At 53.3% G+C, this 19,159-nt stretch overlaps 1 protein-coding gene across 4 annotated transcripts in view; it reads right to left on the bottom strand.

The window, feature by feature from the left end:
- Positions 1 to 19,159, bottom strand: part of UGGT1 (UDP-glucose glycoprotein glucosyltransferase 1) — a 242,824-nt gene that overhangs the window by 127,453 nt on the left and 96,212 nt on the right. For all 4 annotated transcript variants that reach the window (XM_075341044.1, XM_075341046.1, XM_075341047.1 and 1 more), the window contains exons 13-14: positions 7,267 to 7,417; positions 5,944 to 6,063 (exon numbers count right to left, since the gene is read on the bottom strand). In XM_075341044.1, the coding sequence (XP_075197159.1) occupies positions 5,944 to 6,063; positions 7,267 to 7,417 (271 nt within the window). The remainder of the gene's footprint in view (positions 1 to 5,943; positions 6,064 to 7,266; positions 7,418 to 19,159) is intronic.

Genomic DNA, 19,159 nt, shown 5'->3' on the forward strand with positions numbered 1-19,159 from the left:
CGAAAGGCGTGAAAGAGAAATATCTCTCATTGGCTCGAACGGTGGTTTCTGAAGAGCTGTTAGCACCCTGTTCAGATCCCAGGGTTCTAGCGGACGCTTGTAAGGAGGGACTATGTGGCCAACCCCCTGCAGGAACGTGCGTACCTGCGGAAGCCTGGCTAGACGCTTTTGAAAAAACACAGAGAGCGCCGAGACTTGTCCCTTAAGAGAGCCGAGAGACAAACCCTTTTCCATTCCGGATTGAAGGAAGGACAGAAAAGTGGGCAAGGCAAATGGCCAGGGAGTAAAACCCTGATCAGAGCACCAGGATAAGAAGATCCTCCACGTCCTGTGGTAGATCTTGGCGGACGTTGGTTTCCTGGCCTGTCTCATAGTGGCAATGACCTCTTGAGATAACCCTGAAGACGCTAGGATCCAGGACTCAATGGCCACACAGTCAGGTTGAGGGCCGCAGAATTCAGATGGAAAAATGGCCCTTGAGACAGCAAGTCTGGTCGGTCTGGTAGTGCCCACGGTTGACCCACCGTGAGATGCCACAGATCCGGGTACCACGACCTCCTCGGCCAGTCTGGGGCGATGAAGATGGCGCGGCGGCAGTCGGACCTGATCTTGCGTAACACTCTGGGCAGCAGTGCCAGAGGAGGAAATACATAAGGCAGTCGAAACTGCGACCAATCCTGAACTAATGTGTCTGCCGCCAGAGCTCTGTGATCTTGAGACCGTGCCATGAATGCCGGGACCTTGTTGTTGTGCCGGGACGCCATTAGGTCGACGTCCGGCTTCCCCCAGCGGCAACAGATCTCTTGAAACACGTCCGGGTGAAGAGACCATTCCCCTGTGTCCATGCCCTGGCGACTGAGAAAGTCTGCTTCCCAGTTTTCTACGCCCGGGATGTGAACTGCGGAGATGGTGGAGGCTGTGGCTTCCACCCACAGCAGAATCCGCCGAACTTCCTGGAAGGCTTGCCGACTGCGTGTGCCGCCTTGGTGGTTGATGTATGCCACCGCCGTGGCGTTGTCCGACTGAATTCGGATCTGCCTGCCTTCCAGCCACGGCTGGAACGCCTTTAGGGCTAGATACACTGCCCTTATCTCCAGAACATTGATCTGAAGGGAGGACTCTGGCTGAGTCCAGGTCCCCTGAGCCCTGTGGTGGAGGAAGACCGCTCCCCACCCTGACAGACTCGCGTCCGTCGTGACCACAGCCCAGGATGGGGGCAGGAATGATTTCCCCTTCGACAAAGAAGTGGGAAGAAGCCACCACTGAAGGGAGGCCTTGGCTGCCCGAGAAAGGGAGACGTTCCTGTCGAGGGACGTCGACTTCCTGTCCCATTTGCGGAGAATGTCCCATTGAAGTGGACGCAGATGAAACTGCGCAAATGGAACTGCCTCCATTGCTGCCACCATCTTCCCTAGGAAGTGCATGAGGCGCCTCAAGGGGTGCGACTGGGCTCGAAGGAGAGATTGCACCCCTGTCCGTAGTGAACGCTGTTTGTCCAGCGGAAGTTTCACTATCGCTGAGAGAGTATGAAACTCCATCCCGAGATATGTCAGCGATTGGGTCGGTGTCAATTTTGACTTTGGGAAATTGATGATCCACCCGAATCTCTGGAGAGTCTCCAGAGCAATGTTCAGGCTGTGTTGGCATGCCACCCGAGAGGGGGCCTTGACAAGAAGATCGTCTAAGTAAGGGATCACCGAGTGTCCCTGAGAGTGTAGGACTGCTACCACTGTTGCCATGACCTTGGTGAAGACCCGTGGGGCTGTCGCCAGGCCGAAAGGCAGTGCCACGAACTGAAGGTGTTCGTCCCCGATGGCGAAACGCAGGAAGCGCTGATGCTCTGGTGCAATCGGCACGTGGAGATAAGCATCCCTGATGTCGATTGATGCTAGGAAGTCTCCTTGGGACATCGAGGCGATGACGGAGCGGAGAGATTCCATCCGGAATCGCCTGGTTTTCACGTGTCTGTTGAGCAGTTTGAGGTCCAGAACGGGACGGAAAGATCCGTCCTTTTTTGGCACCACAAACAAGTTGGAGTAAAAACCGTGACCCCATTGCTGAAGGGGAACAGGGATAACCACTCCTTCTGCCTTCAGAGTGCTCACCGCCTGAAGAAGAGCATCGGCTCGCTCGGGGGGCGGAGATGTTCTGAAGAAACGAGTCGGAGGACGAGAGCTGAACTCTATCCTGTAACCGTGAGACAGAATGTCTCTCACCCATCGGTCTTGGACATGTGGCAACCAGGCGTCGCAAAAGCGGGAGAGCCTGCCACCGACCGAGGATGCGGTTTGGGGAGGCCGAAAGTCATGAGGAGGCCGCTTTGGGAGCGGTTCCTCCGGCGGTCTTTTTAGGACGTGACTTAGACCGCCATGAATCAGAGTTCCTCTGACCCTTCTGTGGCCTGTTGGACGAGGAGAATTGAGACCTGGCTGAGGGCCGAAAGGACCGAAACCTCGATTGTACCTTCCGTGGTTGAGGTCTGTTTGGTTTGGACTGGGGTAAGGACGAGTCCTTTCCCTTGGATTGTTTAATGATTTCATCCAATTGCTCGCCAAACAGGCGGTCGCCAGAAAATGGCAAACCGGTTAAGAACTTTTTGGAAGCAGAGTCTGCCTTCCATTCACGTAGCCACATGGCCCTGCGGACTGCCACTGAATTGGCGGATGCTACCGCCGTACGGCTCGCAGAGTCCAGGACAGCATTCATGGCGTAGGACGCAAACGCCGACGCCTGAGAGGTTAAGGACACAACCTGCGGAGTAGAGGCACGTGTGACTGCATTAATCTCAGACTGACAAGCTGAGATAGCTTGGAGTGCCCATACGGCTGCGAATGCCGGAGCAAAGGACGCGCCGATAGCCTCATAGATGGATTTCATCAGGAGCTCTATCTGCCTGTCAGTGGCATCCTTGAGTGATGCACCATCTGCCACTGCAACTATGGATCTAGCCGCCAGTCTAGAGACTGGAGGATCCACCTTGGGACACTGAGCCCAACCCTTGACTACGTCAGGGGGGAAGGGATAACGTGTGTCATTAAGGCGCTTAGTAAAGCGCTTGTCCGGAAAAGCTCGGTGTTTCTGGACTGTATCTCTGAAGTCGGAGTGATCAAGAAACGCACTCCGTGTCCGTTTGGGAAACCTAAAATGGAATTTCTCCTGCTGAGAAGCTGACTCCTCAATCGGAGGAGCTGGAGGAGAAAGATCTAACACCTGATTGATGGACGCTATAAGGTCGTTTACTATGGCGTCCCTTCAGGTGTATCAAGGTTGAGAGCGGCGTCAGGATCAGAGCCCTGATCTGCCACCTCCGCTTCATCCTCCAGAGAGTCCTCATGCAGAGACCCTGAACAGTGTGATGAAGTCGAGGGAAGCTCCCAGCGAGCCCGCTTAGCCGGTCTGGGACTGCGGTCCGTGTCGGAGTCCTCACCGTGGGACCTATGAGTCGCCCCAGGAGCACTTTGCTGCGCCGACCGAGGGGGGGCTGAGAGCAATGATTCAACAGTGCCCGGGACCTGTGTTACCGGTCTGGACTGCAAAGCTTCTAGTATCTTAGCAGACCATCTATCCATAGACTCAGAAAGTTTGTCAGCGAATACTGCAAACTCTGTCCCTGTCACCTGGACAGTGGCAGCAGGTGGTTCCACCTGGGCCGAGGGTCCCACCAGTGGCTGAGGCTCCGGCTGAGTGAGTGTCACAGGGGCCGAGCATTGCACACAATGAGGGTAGGTGGAACCTGCAGGTAGCATAGCCGCACATGAGGTACAGGTTGCAAAGTAAGCCTGTGCCTTGGCACCCTTGCTTTTTGCGGACGACATGCTGTTGTCTCCTCTTAGAGCAATCAGAGAGGGTATATAGCCAAAAGCAAATAGTGCGGCCGTACAGAGTAAATGTATACAATATAAGCATATAAATATACACTTCGGCACCCAGGGGGGCCAGCACCTAGTAACAGGTGCGGCTTACCGACCGCCCTCAGCGGTTGTGTGACCACCAGATTCCCTGCCTGGGCCTCCCAGAGCTGTGGAGCTCGGTGTTGTCTCCCCTCTGAAGTTCTCCAGCGTCAGACGTGCTGATAGGAATGGCTGCCAGCGTTCTGAGAGGAGGAGGGTGCCGTGGGCGTGCCTCAGAAAGTGCGGGAATCTGGTGCCCCGCAGTGCTCAGTGAGGGGGGAGGAGGATACCTCAGTATGCTCCAGCCCTCACCGCTGACATGCAGTCTAGCGTCCCACCCTCATCCCTGACTGGCAGGCCCGGGGGCGGGAGTTTACGGTACTAGGCCACAAAAGCCGGGGACTAAATTTATTAGCGCGGCCGGCAAACAAGTGCGGTCGGCGCGGTAGTCCCGGCAACGCAAAACACCCGGCAGGTGCTGCAGCGTCCGTTACACAGGCGCTCTATGCGCCGTCCCCAAGGGGACACAGAGTACCTCAGAGTAGCAGGGCCTTGTCCCTGATGATACCCGGTCTCCTGTCCAGCAGATTCCCCCAGGGGCTGCGGAGGGAGCACAGTCCCAGTGCCTGGTGACCGGTTAGGATCCCACTTCACCCAGAGCCCCTAAGGGATGGGGAAGGAAAACAGCATGTGGCTCCTGCCTATGTACCCGCAATGGGTACCTCAACCTTAACAGCACCGCCGACCAGAGTGGGGTGAGAAGGGAGCATGCCGGGGGCCCTGTTATGGGCCCTCTTTTCTTCCATCCGATATAGTCAGCAGCTGCTGCTGACTAAATTGTGGAGCTTGCGTGCATGTGTGCCTCCTTCAACACAAAGCATAAAAACTGAGGAGCCCGTGATGTACGGGGGTGTGTATAGGCAGAGGGGAGGGGTTACACTTTTTAAAGTGTAATACTTTGTGTGGCCTCCGGAGGCAGTAGCTATACACCCAATTGTCTGGGTCTCCCAATGGAGCGACAAAGAAAAGGTAATTTCAATTAGGACTAAAAGGGAACTGATATCACTGTGACACGCTGCCAATTCAGGCACTCACGGCTCATAGAGCCTCCCATAGGCTGCACTGCTGTACTGGGAGGAGGTATCGTTCCGTAACCAGCATCTTAAAGGGTCATCCAGAACAGACATTGGGCCCGTATAGGGGAAAGATAACATGATCTACCCCTTCTAGGACATGAATGATTTTGAGGAGATTGATGGCCTAAATTAAACTAAGACATCTCGAAATATATACATCCCCTGATGAACCCTGGTAAATCGGGGGGAAACGCGTCGGGATCAAGAACAGTCCTGGCAGGATGAGTACTGGGACATTCAGGCCCATCATATCTTTAATAAGAGTCACTTTTCATGTATCTCCCTAGTTGTTATAGCCACATAGGTAATTGTATAACTGGGTATTGAGGTTTTGAAAATTCACATGAGATCTGAGTTGTGTTTATTTGACTTATGACACATGACAAATTACCCCAGCACACTGCACCTGGTGGTGGGTTTAGGTCTGAAATAAGAGACAGGGTCTCAGAGGGCAAGCCGCAGAGGAACAGGGGGCACCCAAAAAATTAAGGTGTAATTGATCTCCGTTGCTAGGTAGGGACAAGTATCAGGGAACATCAGGCCCCCTTGTCCCACTATCATCATACCTATAAAGCATTAACAGGTGGTGCACGCCCCTTGCCCACTGCCCTATTTCAGGACCCCACATTATATATCACGACTTGATAGTGACGTAAACAATTGGGTATAAATTCAGTGTTTTAGATTATTAATAATATTTTAATGAATTCAATAAATGTGACGTTTTAGAGGTTTTTTTCTTTGGTCAATATATTAAAAGGTATCAACCACCGAGGACTCTCAGTTCTTTTAAACATTTTTTTTGTAATAATATAGACATTTCTCGCATACCCCTTGTATGGGAAACTTTCAGACATGATTTCTGTATTAATATATAGCTCAATAAAACGTTATTTTTACAATCTGAAGTCACTTACAAAATTGTGGAAGTTCTTGCGGATCTGGCGGATGACTCCGGGGAAGGTCGGTCGGAGCAGCTCTTGAACGCTGTACGGCCAGGAGTTGTACCTACTGTCCAGCTCTAGGTTGTTCACCCACTGCAAAGAAAGCAAAGTGTGCCTGAGTGTCCGCTCCAGAAAGGAGGAGAATCTACCGGTGTCACATGTGCCCTACCCTGGACCAACAAAACTCCTGACGCTAATCTCCTGGGTAAGTAGAGTCACAATGTCTACGCTTCACCCACTTATACCACCTTAAAAGCACTGAAAAGTTCCATCGTCCACACGGCACATTATAATTTCTTGCTCTTATTTTTAACAACTAAAGGCAGAAGTCGCAATAAAACCTCCCCCGGTATTTTTAAGCTCTAAAATTGGTGTGTAAATACACGCATGAGACTGATCACCAAGCAGAAGATGAGAGCGAAACCGTGGAGAAGTATATGAACGTCATCCACCAAACCCTTCCTGCCTCAACACACAACACCCCCCTTGATAGGATAGGTGATATCTTATTGATTGATAGGGTCTGACTACTGAGACCTACACTGATCAGCGGAACGGGACACTGGAGCGGCAGTGCACATGGTTAAATATCGCTCCATTCATTCCCCAGGGGGCTGTGCTCAGCTTTTTCTGACAGCACCATTGACAATGAATGCAGAGGGGGTTGGACATCTGATCTGCTACATCATTTTGTAATGAAGATGAAAGTTCCCAATTGGAGATAAAAACGTCTCGATCTGCTGATATGTGAGGGTCCCGATGTTGAAACATACACTGAAAAACAAGTTATCACCTATCCTTTTTATATGTGATAACCTTTTAATAGGACATCCCCTTTAACAACCCATGGGATCTATGTACATACAGAACAGTAGTCCCACCATCTGATGGCACGTCCATAAATCCAGAAATGCTGACATCGGCCGGAAAACTCGAATACTCAGATAGTGTGGTGGTGTAGAACAGAGGTCCCCAACCCCAGTCCTCAAGGCCCACCAACAGTGCAGGTTTTTGGGATTTCCTTAGTATTGCACAGGTGTTAATGTAATTACCTGCCCAGGTGCTGGTTCCAACACCTGTGCAATGCTAAGGAAATCCTGAAAACATGCACTGTTGGTGGGCCTTGAGGACTGGCGTTGGGGAACCCTGGTGTAGAAGACGGGAAATACAAGAGGACCCAGAACACAGAGGACTAGTAACATTTACGTAGTAATAGAGGTATAGAACTATAAATCTGCTGTGCGCCCTTAATTTAAAATGAACATTATGAAAGGTGGTCTGTAATAGAGTAATTACCGATACAGATGGACTGCGGATGTCCACAGCATAGTCAGAGTTAGTCGGCTGGATGTTAAGCTTGAGGACATCATGAAGGGCTGAGCCCTCAATGCCCAAGCGGTGGAGTCCTTCCATCACCCGAGCTTCATTACGCAAGACATCAAACAAGCTGCAATACAGAGAAAACTGAGAATTATCAGGTGAACACAGCACTGATCAGGCGAGCTGTAGCATGGAGTCACATTTAGCTGCAGGGCGCAGTGCAAGTAGGCGCTGTGCGACGTCAAGTGACAGTACAGTGCGGCAAACGGCAATTACAAAGGGGGGTGATGGGAGTTAACTAAGGTGTGCTATTAAAAGGGGGAGATGGAAGTGGGTATGTGATCTGAGGTCTGCCATTGCAAGCATGGTAGTGTCATGGTTTGGGACTGCATGACTGCTGCCGGCAGTGTGGGGCTACAGTTCATTGAGGGAACCACGAATGCTAACATGTACTGTGCACCATACACGAGTTGCGCTCATCCAAGCGTCTGACTGCTCATTTTGAGTACAGAGCATGATAATACTCGCTCATCTCTAGTCTCCATAATATCCACCAGCTACGTGATGTTGTCAAGGATGGAAGAGGACCAAAGTGGCTTTTGGGAAGCTCCATGCTCAGTAGAGTTAAGACAGTTCTTGACTATAATGGTGGCCACACAAAATATTGACACTTTGGGTACAGTTTGGCCATTGTCACCTCTAGGTGTACTCACAGGGGTGGCGTCTGCGCTGGTGCGGCTGTGGTGGGGCGGCGGTAGCGAGGGCTGTGGATAGTGAGGGCTTCAAATAATGGTGCCTGGGGTCGGCACATGCACAGATTGAGCTCTCGGCTCAATGACAAACCGAGATCTCATCTGCCCATGCGCCATCCCTGGGTGCCATTTTCCTTAAGTCCACTGCTGGGAGATCAATGGGCTGTAGGCGGTGCGTGTGCAGAAGAGATCTTGAGCTGAAAGCTCCATCTGCACATGTGCAAACTCTGGGAGCCATTTTTTGAAGCCCTCATCTCCTGAAGCCCCAGCCCAGCCACCGCCGCAGCCACAGCCCAGCCACCGCCGCAGCCACAACCCAGCCACCGTCACAGCCACAGCCCAGCCACTGCCACAGTCCAGCCACCGTCACAGTCCAGCCACCGTCACAGCCACCGCCGCAGCCCAGCCACCGCCCAGCCACCGCAGCCACAGCCCAGCCACCGCCGCAGCCATAGCCCAGACACCATAACAGCCACAGCCCAGCCACCGCCACAGCTGCCACAGACCGAGCACAGGAACTACAGAATTGCCCCTGACACCTGCTACCCCTATCTCCAACCCCCCCCACCACCCCAGTAAGCTACATTTGGATTATAAGACGCACCCCTTACTTTCCTCTTAATATTTTGGGAGGAAAAGCGCGTCTTATAATTCAAAAAAAGAGAATTTTGTTTACTTACCGTAAATTCTTTTTCTTATAGTTCCGACATGGGAGACCCAGACCATGGGTGTATAGCTTCTGCCTCCGGAGGACACACAAAGTACTACACTCAAACGTGTAGCTCCTCCCTCCGGGCTATATACACCCCCTGGATGACAATCTAACCAGTTCAGTGCAAAAGCTGAAGGAGGACATCCACCCATAAGTAGAGATAGAGTAAAACTCGGAAAAACCGGAACCTCTGTCTACAACAACAGCCGGTGAAACACACGGAACAAGAACTGCCAACAGGCAACAGGGAGGGTGCTGGGTCTCCCATGTCGGAACTATAAGAAAAAGAATTTACGGTAAGTAAACAAAATTCTCTTTTTCTTCATCGTTCCTTATGGGAGACCCAGACCATGGGACGTCTCAAAGCAGTCCATGGGTGGGAAATAAACCAAACTGAGAAGTAGGCAAAACCTAACTTCACAAATGGGCGACAGCCGCCTGAAGGATGCGTCTGCCCAAGCTCGCATCTGCCGAAGCATGAGCATGCACTTGGTAGTGCTTCGAAAAGGTGTGCAGACTAGACCAAGTGGCAGCCTGACAAACCTACTGAGCCGTAGCCTGGTGCCTGAAAGCCCAGGAGGCACCGACAGCTCTGGTCGAGTGCGCCTTAATCCCTGGCGGTGGGGGCACCTGAGAACACTGGTAGGCATCGGAGATGGCCGACCTAATCCAACGAGCTAGGGTCGGTTTAGAAGCCGAGAGACCCTTGCGCTGACCCGTGGTTAGCACAAAAAGTGAGGTGCACCGCCTAAAAGCGGCGGTGCGTGACATATAGATTCGGAGCGCACGCACCAAATCCAAGGTATGCAACGCCTTCTCAAAGCGATGCACAGGGGCCGGACAAAGGGAAGGCAACGAAATGTCCTGGTTAAGGTGGAAAGAAGACACCACCTTAGGGAGAAAATCCGGAGTCGGACGGAGAACCACCTTGTCTTGGTGAAACACTAAAAAAGGTGACTCCGAAGAGAGCGCAGCCAAATCAGAGACTCTCCTGAGAGAAGTTATGGCTACTAGAAAAACCACTTTCTGTGAAAGTCTAAACAAGGGAACCTCCCTAAGAGGCTCAAAGGGGGGTTTCTGTAAGGCCGTGAGGACCAGATTAAGGTCCCAGGGATCCAAAGGCCGCCGGTAAGGTGGAATGATGTGAGATGCGCCCTGCATGAAGGTGCGCACCTGAGCCAGTCGGGCGATACGCCGCTGGAATAATACCGACAGAGCCGACACCTGTCCCTTGAGGGAATTGAGGGACAGTCCTAGCTGCAGACCGGACTGTAGAAAGGACAGAATGGTCGGCAAGGAGAACGGCCAAGGAGCATGGCCGGAAGAGCGACACCAGGACAGGAAAATCTTCCAAGTCCTGTGGTAAATCTTGGCCGAGGAAGACTTCCGAGCCTGAGTCATAGTGGAGATGACCTCAGAAGGAATGCCTGAAGCCGTCAGGATCCAGGACTCAAGAGCCACGCCGTCAATCTGAGAGCCGCAGAATTCTGGCGGAAAAACGGACCTTGAGAGAGAAGGTCTGGGCGGTCCGGGAGATGCCACGGCATTTCTACGGACAGACGGAGCAGGTCTGGGTACCAAGCTCGCCTGGGCCAGTCTGGAGCAATGATTATGACCCGACGGCCCTCCATTCTGATCTTGCGCAGAACCCTGGGCAAGAGCGCTAGAGGGGGAAACACATAGGCCAGACGGAACTGGGACCAATCTTGAACCAGCGCGTCCGCTGCGAAGGCCTGAGGATCGTGGGAGCGAGCCACGTAAACCGGAACTTTGTTGTTGTGCCGGGATGCCATTAGATCCACTTCCGGAGTGCCCCACTTGCGGCAGATTGACCTGAACACTGCCGGATGCAGGGCCCACTCGCCGCTGTCCACGGTTTGACGGCTGAGATAATCGGCCTCCCAGTTTTCTACGCCTGGGATGTGGACTGCGGATATGGTGGACTTGGAGTCCTCCGTCCACTGAAGGATTCGTTGAACCTCCAACATCGCCAGGCGGCTGCGAGTCCCGCCCTGGTGATTGATGTAGGCAACCGCTGTCGCGTTGTCCGACTGGACTCGAATGTGCTTGCCCGCCAACAGGTGGCGAAAAGCTACGAGAGCTAGGAGAACAGCCCTGATTTCCAGCACATTGATCGAGAGGGCTGATTCGGACGGAGTCCAAGTGCCCTGTGCTCGGTGGTGGAGAAATACTGCTCCCCAGCCGTAGAGGCTGGCATCCGTGGTGAGGATCACCCAGGACGGAGTCAGGAAGGAGCGTCCCTGTGACAGAGAGAGGGGCTGAAGCCACCACTGAAGAGAGCTCCTGGTCTGCGGCGACAGAGCCACTAGCTTGTGCAAGGAAGAGGTCCGCTTGTCCCAACAGCGGAGAATGTCCAGCTGCAGGGGACGCAGATGGAACTGGGCAAAGGGAACCGCTTCCATTGACGCCACCATCTGACCCAGCACCTGCATGAGGTGCCTGATGGAATGACGGCGGGGCTTCAACAGAGAGCGCACCGCCAGATGAAGGGACTGCTGTTTGACTAAGGGCAGCTTCACAAGTGCCGGCAGAGTCTCGAATTGCATCCCTAGGTATGTAAGTTCCTGGGTCGGGGTCAAAGTGGACTTGGGCAGATTGACAAGCCACCCGAATTGGACAAGCGTGGCGAGAGTGAGCGAGACGCTCCGCTGGCAGTCTGCACTGGATGAGGCCTTGACTAGAAGGTCGTCCAGGTAGGGGATTACTGCCAACCCCTGGAGATGCAGGACCGCAACCACTGCTGCCATGACCTTGGTGAAAACACGAGGGGCCGTGGCTAACCCGAAGGGGAGAGCCACGAATTGGAAATGTTCCTCTCCGACTGCAAAGCGTAGCCAACGTTGGTGGGAAACCGCAATAGGCACATGCAGATAGGCATCCCTGATGTCGATGGATGCTAGAAAATCTCCTTGGGTCATTGAGGCAATGACCGATCTCAGAGATTCCATGCGAAAGCGCCGCACCTGAACATGCTTGTTGAGAAGCTTGAGATCCAGGATGGGCCGGAAGGAACCGTCCTTCTTGGGGACTAGGAAGAAGTTTGAGTAAAAACCTCTGAACCGTTCCCGGGCGGGAACCGGAACAATTACACCGTTGGCCTGCAAGGATGCCACGGCCTGTGAGAAGGCGGCGGCTTTGGAGCAGGGGGGAATGGACAGAAAAAATCTGTTTGGCGGGCTGGAAGAAGAAGGGAATTTTGTTACTTACCGTAAATTCCTTTTCTTCTAGCTCCAATTGGGAGACCCAGACGATTGGGGTGTATAGCTACTGCCTCCGGAGGCCACACAAAGCATTACACTAAAAAGTGTAAGGCCCCTCCCCTTCTGGCTATACACCCCCCGTGGGAACACGGGATGCTCAGTTTTAGTGCCAAAGCAAGAAGGAGGAAAGCCAATAACTGGTTTAAACAAATTCAATCCGAAGAACATCGGAGAACTGAAAACCGTTCAACATGAACAACATGTGTACCCGAACAACCAAAAATCCCGAAGGAAACAGGGGCGGGTGCTGGGTCTCCCAATTGGAGCTAGAAGAAAAGGAATTTACGGTAAGTAACAAAATTCCCTTCTTCTTCGGCGCTCCATTGGGAGACCCAGACGATTGGGACGTCCAAAAGCAGTCCCTGGGTGGGTAAATTAATACCTCAAGTTTGGACTGTAAAACAGTCGTTCCCTACATGGAGGCAACCGCCGCCTGTAGGAGTCTTCTACTTAGGCTGGCATCCGCCTAAGCGTAGGAATGCACCTGCTAATGCATGGTGAAGGTGTGCAGACTCGACTAGGTAGCCGCCTGGCACACCGGTTGAGCCGTAGCCTGCTGCCGTAATGCCCAGGATGTACCCACGGCTCTGGTAGAATGGGCCTTCAGCCCTGATGGAACCGGAAGCCCAGCAGAACGGTCGGCTTCAAGAATGGTTCCTTGATCCATCTGAAAGGGGGATACCACCTTAGGGAGAAACCCCGGAATCAGGCGCAGCACTCCCTTGTCTTGGTGAACACCAGGAAGGGAGCCTTGGATGACAGCGCTGCTAGCTCAGACATTCTCCGCAGAGACGTGACCGCTACCAGAAAGGCCACTCTCTGTGAAAGTCGAGAAGTGAAAACATCCCTCAGAGGCTCGAAGGGCGGCTCCTAGAGAGCAAGTAGTACCCTGTTCAGATCCCATGGGTCTAACGGCCTCAGTACGGAGGGACAATGTGACAAACCTCCTGCAGGAACGTGCGTACCTGAGGAAGTTGTGCTAGGCGCTTCTGAAAGAATACAGACAGCGCTAAGATTTGCCCTTTAAGGGAGCCGAGCGACAACCCTGTTTTCCAACCAGATTGCAGGAAGGAAAGAAAAGTAGGCAATGCAAATGGCCAGGGAGACACTCCCTGAGCAGAGCCCTAAGATAAGAATATCTTCCACGTCCTGTGGTAGACCTTGGCAGACGTCGGCTTCCTCGCCCGTCTTATGGGCGTAATGACGTCTTGAGATAATTCTGAAGACGCTAGGAGCCAGGACTCAAGTCCACCCAGTCAGGTTCAGGGCCGTAGCATTGAGATGGAAAAAAGCGGCCCTTGAGACAGAAAGTTTGGCCGGTCTGATAGTGTCCACGGCCGGCCGATCGTGAGATGCCACGGCTCCGGGAACTACGACCACCTCTGCCAGTCTGGGGCGACGAGGATGGTGCGGCGGCAATCGGAGCTGTCTTGCGTAGCACTCTGGGCAACATTGCCAGAGGGGGAAACACCTAGGGTAGCTGGAACTGCGACCAATCCTGAACTAAGGCGCCTGCCGCCAGAGCTCGTTGATCGTAAGACCACGCTGTTGTGCCGAGATGCCATTAGGTCGACGTCCGGTCTCCCCCGGTGGCCACAGAGTTTCTGCAACACGTCCGGGTGCAGAGACCCTTCCCCTGCGTCCATACCCTGGCGACTGAGGAAGTCTGCTTCCCAGTTTTCTACGCCCGGGATGTGAACTGCGGATATGGTGGATGCTCTGTCTTCCACCCACATCAGGATCCGCCGGACTTCCTGGGAGGCTTGCCGACTGCGTGTTCCACCTTGGTGGTTGATGTATGCCACCGCCGTGGGGTTGTCCGACTGAACTCGGATCTGTTTGCATTCCAGCCACTGCTGGAAGGCTTGCAGGGCAAGATACACTGCTTAGATTTCCAGAGTCCTGCGGTGGAGAAAGACTGTTCCCCACCCTGACAGACTCGCGTCTGTCGTGACCACCGCCCAGGATGGGGGTAGGAAGGACCTTCCTTTTGACAATGAGGCGGAAGAAGCCACCACTGAAGAGAGTCCTTGACCGTCTGAGAAAAGGTGACGTTCTTGACTAGGGACGTCGACTTCCCATCCCCTTGGCGGAGAATGTCCCATTGAATTGGACACAGATGAAACTGCGCGAAAGGGACTGCCTCCATTACTGCCACTATCTTGCTAAGAAGGGCATGAGGCGTCTTAAGGGATGTGACTGGCCTTGAAAGAGAGACTGCACCCCTGTCTGTAGTGAACGCTGTTTGTCCAGCGGAAGCTTCACTATCGCTGAGAGAGTATGAAACTCTATGCCAAGATATGTCAGTGATTGGGTCGGTCAGATTTAACTTTGAAAAGTTGATGATCCACCCGAAACTCTGGAGCGTCTCCAGCGCCATGTTCAGGCCGCGTTAGCATGCCCCTTGAGAGGGTGCCTTGACAAGTAGATCGTCCAAGTAAGGGATCACAGAGTGACCCTGAGAGTGCCGGCCTGCTACCACTGCTGCCATGACCTTGGTGAAAACCCGTGGGGCTGTCGCCAGACCTAAGGGCAGGACTACGAATTGAAGATGCTTGTCTTCTTGAATCGTAGCAACGCTGGTGCTCTGGAGCAATCGGCACATGGAGATAAGCATCGTGATTGCCTGAAGTGGAACAGGGATTACCACTCCTTCTGCTCGCAGAAGAGCAGCGGCTCGGTCGGGAGGTCTTTTGAAGAAATCGAGCCAGAGGACGAGAACAAAACTCTATCCTGTACACGTGAGACAAATGTCTCTCACCCACCGGCCTTTGACCTGTGGCAGCTAAATGCCGCCAAGCGGGAGAATCTGCCCTTGACCGCGGATGCGGAGATAAAGAGAGGCTGAAAGTCATAAGGAAACCGCCTTGGTAGCGGTTCCTCCGGCTGCCGTCTTTGGGCGTGAGTGAGCCCGCCAGCAATCTGAGCCCCTCTGAGCCTTTTGAGTCATTTTGGACTAGGAAATTGGGACCTGCCCGAGCCTGGAAAGGACCGAAACCTCGACTGTTTGATCTGGGCTGGAGTAAGGACGAATCCTCACCCTTGGACTGTTCGCTTTTATGCAATCGGTCACCCAACAGTCTGTTACCAGATAATGGCAAATTGGTTAAGCCCTTTTTTGGAAACCGATTCTGCCTTCCATTTCCTTAACTCCAAGGCTCTGCGCAAAACCACGGAGTTGGCTTACGCCCCCGGTGTACGGCTCGTAGAGACCAGGACAGCATGAATAGCGTAAGTCGCAATGCAGACATATGCGAGATTAAGAACGCCACCTGCAGCACAGATGTACGTGTGACAGTGTCCATCTGCGCAAGACCAGCTGAAATAGCTTGGAGTGCCCATACGGCTGCGAATGCTGGAGCAAACGACGCGCCGATAGCTTCATAGATGGATTTCAACCCGAGCTCCATCTGTGTCAGTGGCATCTTTAAGGGAAGCCCCATCGTCCACTGCAACTATGGATCTAGTCGCAAGCCTGGAGATTGGGGGATCCACCTTTGGACACTGGGTCCAGCTCTTGACCACGTCAGGTGGAAAGGGATAACGTGTATCCTTAATACATTTGGAGAAACGTTTATCTGGATAAGCGTGGTGTTTCTGAACTGCTTCTCTGAAGTCAGAGTGGCCAGAAAAGTACTCAATTTACGCTTGAGATACTGAAAACGGAAATTTCTCCTGCTGTGAAGCTGACTCCTCTACTGGAGGAGCTGAGGGAGAAATATCCAACATTCCATTGATGGACGCTATAAGATCATTCACTATGGCGTCACCATCCGGTGTATCCGGATTGAGAGCGGTCTCAGGATCAGAGTCCTGATCAGCCCCGTCTGCCTCATCATACAGAGAGTCCTCCTGCTGGAACCCTGACCAGTGATGAAGCCGAGTGCCGCTCCCAGCGAGCTCGCTTAGGCTGTCTGGGACTGTCGCCCGTGTCAGAGCCTTCACCCTGGGATGCATGGGACCCCCCCACGGAGCAATGATTTGTTCCAAATGAGGGTGGCTAGGGAGCATTGAATCAACATCTCCCATGGTCTGTCTGGACTGCAAAGTCTCTAAGATGTTAGCCATAGTCACAGACAATCTGTCAGCCGAAACTGCAACTCCGTCCCTGTCCCTGGACAGGGTTCACAGGTGGTTCCTTTGGCCACCTCTAGCAGAGACCCCGGCTGAGCAAATGCCACAGGGGAGCATTGCACACAATGGGGATCAGTGGAACCTGCCGGTGGAACAGTATCACATGCAGTACAAGCAGCATAGAAAGCCTGTGCCTTGGCACTCTTGCTTTTTTGCTGCCTCTTGCTTTTTTTGCTGACAAGAAAAGCGACCGTACAGTGCAGTGTATAGCATACAAGCATAACGTAGAAATGAACACTTTAGCACATGCAATACAAGCAGCATAGAAAGCCTGTGCCTTGGCACCCTTGCTTTTTTGCTGCTGTCGTCTAGCCATCTAGGATAGTATATAGGCAGGAATAGCGACCGTACAGTGCCATGTATAGCATACAAGCATAAAGTACAACTGAACACTTCAGCACATACAATACAATCAGCATAGAAAGCCTGTGCCGTAGCACCCTTGCTTTTTTGCTGCTGTAGTCTAGCCATCTAGGAGAGTATATAGCCAAGAATAGCGAGCGTACAGTGCCATGTATAGCATACAGGCATAAAGTACAACTGAACACTTCAGCACATGCAATACAAGCAGCATAGAAAGCCTGTGCCTTAGCACCCTTGCTTTTTGCTGCTGTAGTCTAGCCATCTAGTAAAGTATATAGCCAAGAATAGCGACTGTACAGTGCAGTGTACAAGCATACAGTACAAATGAACACCGGCATTAGTGGGGTCAGCACTGCTTACCGCCCGCACAAAAGCGGGTGTGAGGTCGCCAGAATCCTGTGACTGGTTGCCCAGGGCTTGTCTCCGTTTTCCAGCCCAGATTGCAAACTGTAATGGCTGCCGGCGTCCTGTGCAGAGGGGCGGGCCGTGGGCGTGCCCCAGACAAGAGCGGGAAAACTGGCGTCCCCTGTGTTCAGTGAGGGGGCTGGAGAATGCAAAGCAGACTCCAGCTCTCGGCGCTGACTTTCTGTACAGCGTCCCGCCCCTCCCCTGACTGGCAGGGCTGGGGGCGGGAACGAAACGAAAACTAGGCCGCAAAGCCGGGGACTCGAGTAATAAGCGCGGCCGTCCATGTGCACGGCCAGCGCGGAAGTCCCCGGCGCACCACAAGTCCCAGCCGCGCCACAGTGTAAAAACACCCAGCCGCGGCCGGCGCGACCGTTTCTAACACATAAATTCACTCAGCAAGCTGCAGTGAATAATAGCACAAGCGCTCTGCGCTGTTGTCCCCGGCGCACTAACACTCCCAGCAATGCTGGTGTGTGTGTGCGCGATGTGTATGGGGACACAGAGTACCTTGATGTAGCAGGGCCCTGTCCCTGACGATACTCAGCTCCTCCAGCAGGTTCTCTGGGTCTGTGGATGGAGCCTGGTCTCGGTGCCTGGAGACCGGTAAGATCCCACTTCCACAGAGCCCCTTAGGGGGATGGGGAAGGAAAGCAGCATGTGGGCTCCAGCCTCCGTACCCGCAATGGGTACCTCAACCTTAACAAACCGCAAGTGGGGTGAGAAGGGAGCATGCTGGGGACCCTATATGGGCCCTCTTTTCTTCCATCCGATATAGTCAGCAGCTACTGCTGACTAAACAGTGGAGCTATGCGTGGATGTCTGACCTCCTTCGCACAAAGCTTGAAAACTGAGCATCCCGTGTTCCCACGGGGGGTGTATAGCCAGAAGGGGAGGGGCCTTACACTTTTTAGTGTAATGCTTTGTGTGGCCTCCGGAGGCAGTAGCTATACACCCCAATCGTCTGGGTCTCCCAATGGAGCGCCGAAGAAAATTCTATCCTGTAGCCGTGGGAGATGATATCCCGTACCCACTGATCGGAGACGTGCTGAAACCACACGTCGCCAAAGTGGGAGAGCCTGCCACCGACCAAGGACGTTGCTGGCGCAGCCAGATAGTCAAGAGGAGGCTGCCTTAGTGGCAGCTGCTCCTCCGTTCTTCTGAGGACGCGGCTTCGCGCGCCAGTTGGGTTTACGATCCTTGGCTGAGTTAGTGGACGAGGCTGAGGGCTTAGAGGACGACCAGTTAGAGGAACGAAAGGAACGAAACCTCGACTGGTTCCTGCCCTGGGCAGGTTTCCTGGTTTTAGTTTGTGGCAAGGAAGTACTCTTCCCGCCAGTAGCTTCCTTAATAATTTCATCCAGTTGTTCACCGAACAGCCGGGACCCAGCAAAGGGGAGCCCAGCAAGGTACTTCTTAGAAGAAGCGTCTGCCTTCCAGCGGATCGCGAGAGAATTAGCGGAAGCCACCGCCGTGCGGTGAGAAGCCTCCAGAATGGCAGACATGGCGTAGGATGAAAAAGCCGAAGCCTGGGAAGTTAAGGCAACCATCTCGGGTATAGAGTCCCTGGCGAGGGAATGTATCTCCGCCAGAGAGGCAGAGATTGCCTTAAGAGCCCACACTGCTGCAAAAGACGGGGAGAACGAGGCTCCTGCCGCCTCATATACAGATTTGGCCAGAAGGTCAACCTGGCGGTCAGTGGGATCCTTAAGAGAGGTGCCATCGGCCACAGATACGACTGTCCGGGCTGAGATTCTAGACACCGGAGGGTCTACCTTTGGGGACTGAGCCCACTCCTTAACCACCTCTGGTGGAAAGGAAAACTGTCATCAGAACTACGCTTTGGGAAGCGTTTGTCAGGACAGGCCCTGGGCTTGGTAACAGTGGCCTGAAAACTGGAGTGGTTAAAAAACGTACTCCTAGCTCTCTTAGGAGAGGTAAACTGGTGTATTTCTACCAGAGAGGCTTGTTCCTCTGACACTGGGGGATTGAGGTTCAGTACGGAGTTAATGGATGCAATCAAGTCACTAACATCCGCATCCCCTTCAGATAAATCAATGGGGTACATAGAGGTAGCGTCCGAGCCCACAGTAAAGGCATCCTCCTCGCCCTGCAATTCAGCTCGTGAATCAGAGCCGTGGGACGAGGAAGGAGAAGGGTCCCTGCGTCTCCGTTTAGGAGGGCGGGGTCCTAAAACATGCTCTGAGAGCTCTGCAGAGCTC

The sequence above is a fragment of the Anomaloglossus baeobatrachus genome, chromosome 3 (assembly GCF_048569485.1).
Source record: "Anomaloglossus baeobatrachus isolate aAnoBae1 chromosome 3, aAnoBae1.hap1, whole genome shotgun sequence".
Classification (NCBI taxonomy): Eukaryota; Metazoa; Chordata; class Amphibia; order Anura; family Aromobatidae; genus Anomaloglossus; species Anomaloglossus baeobatrachus.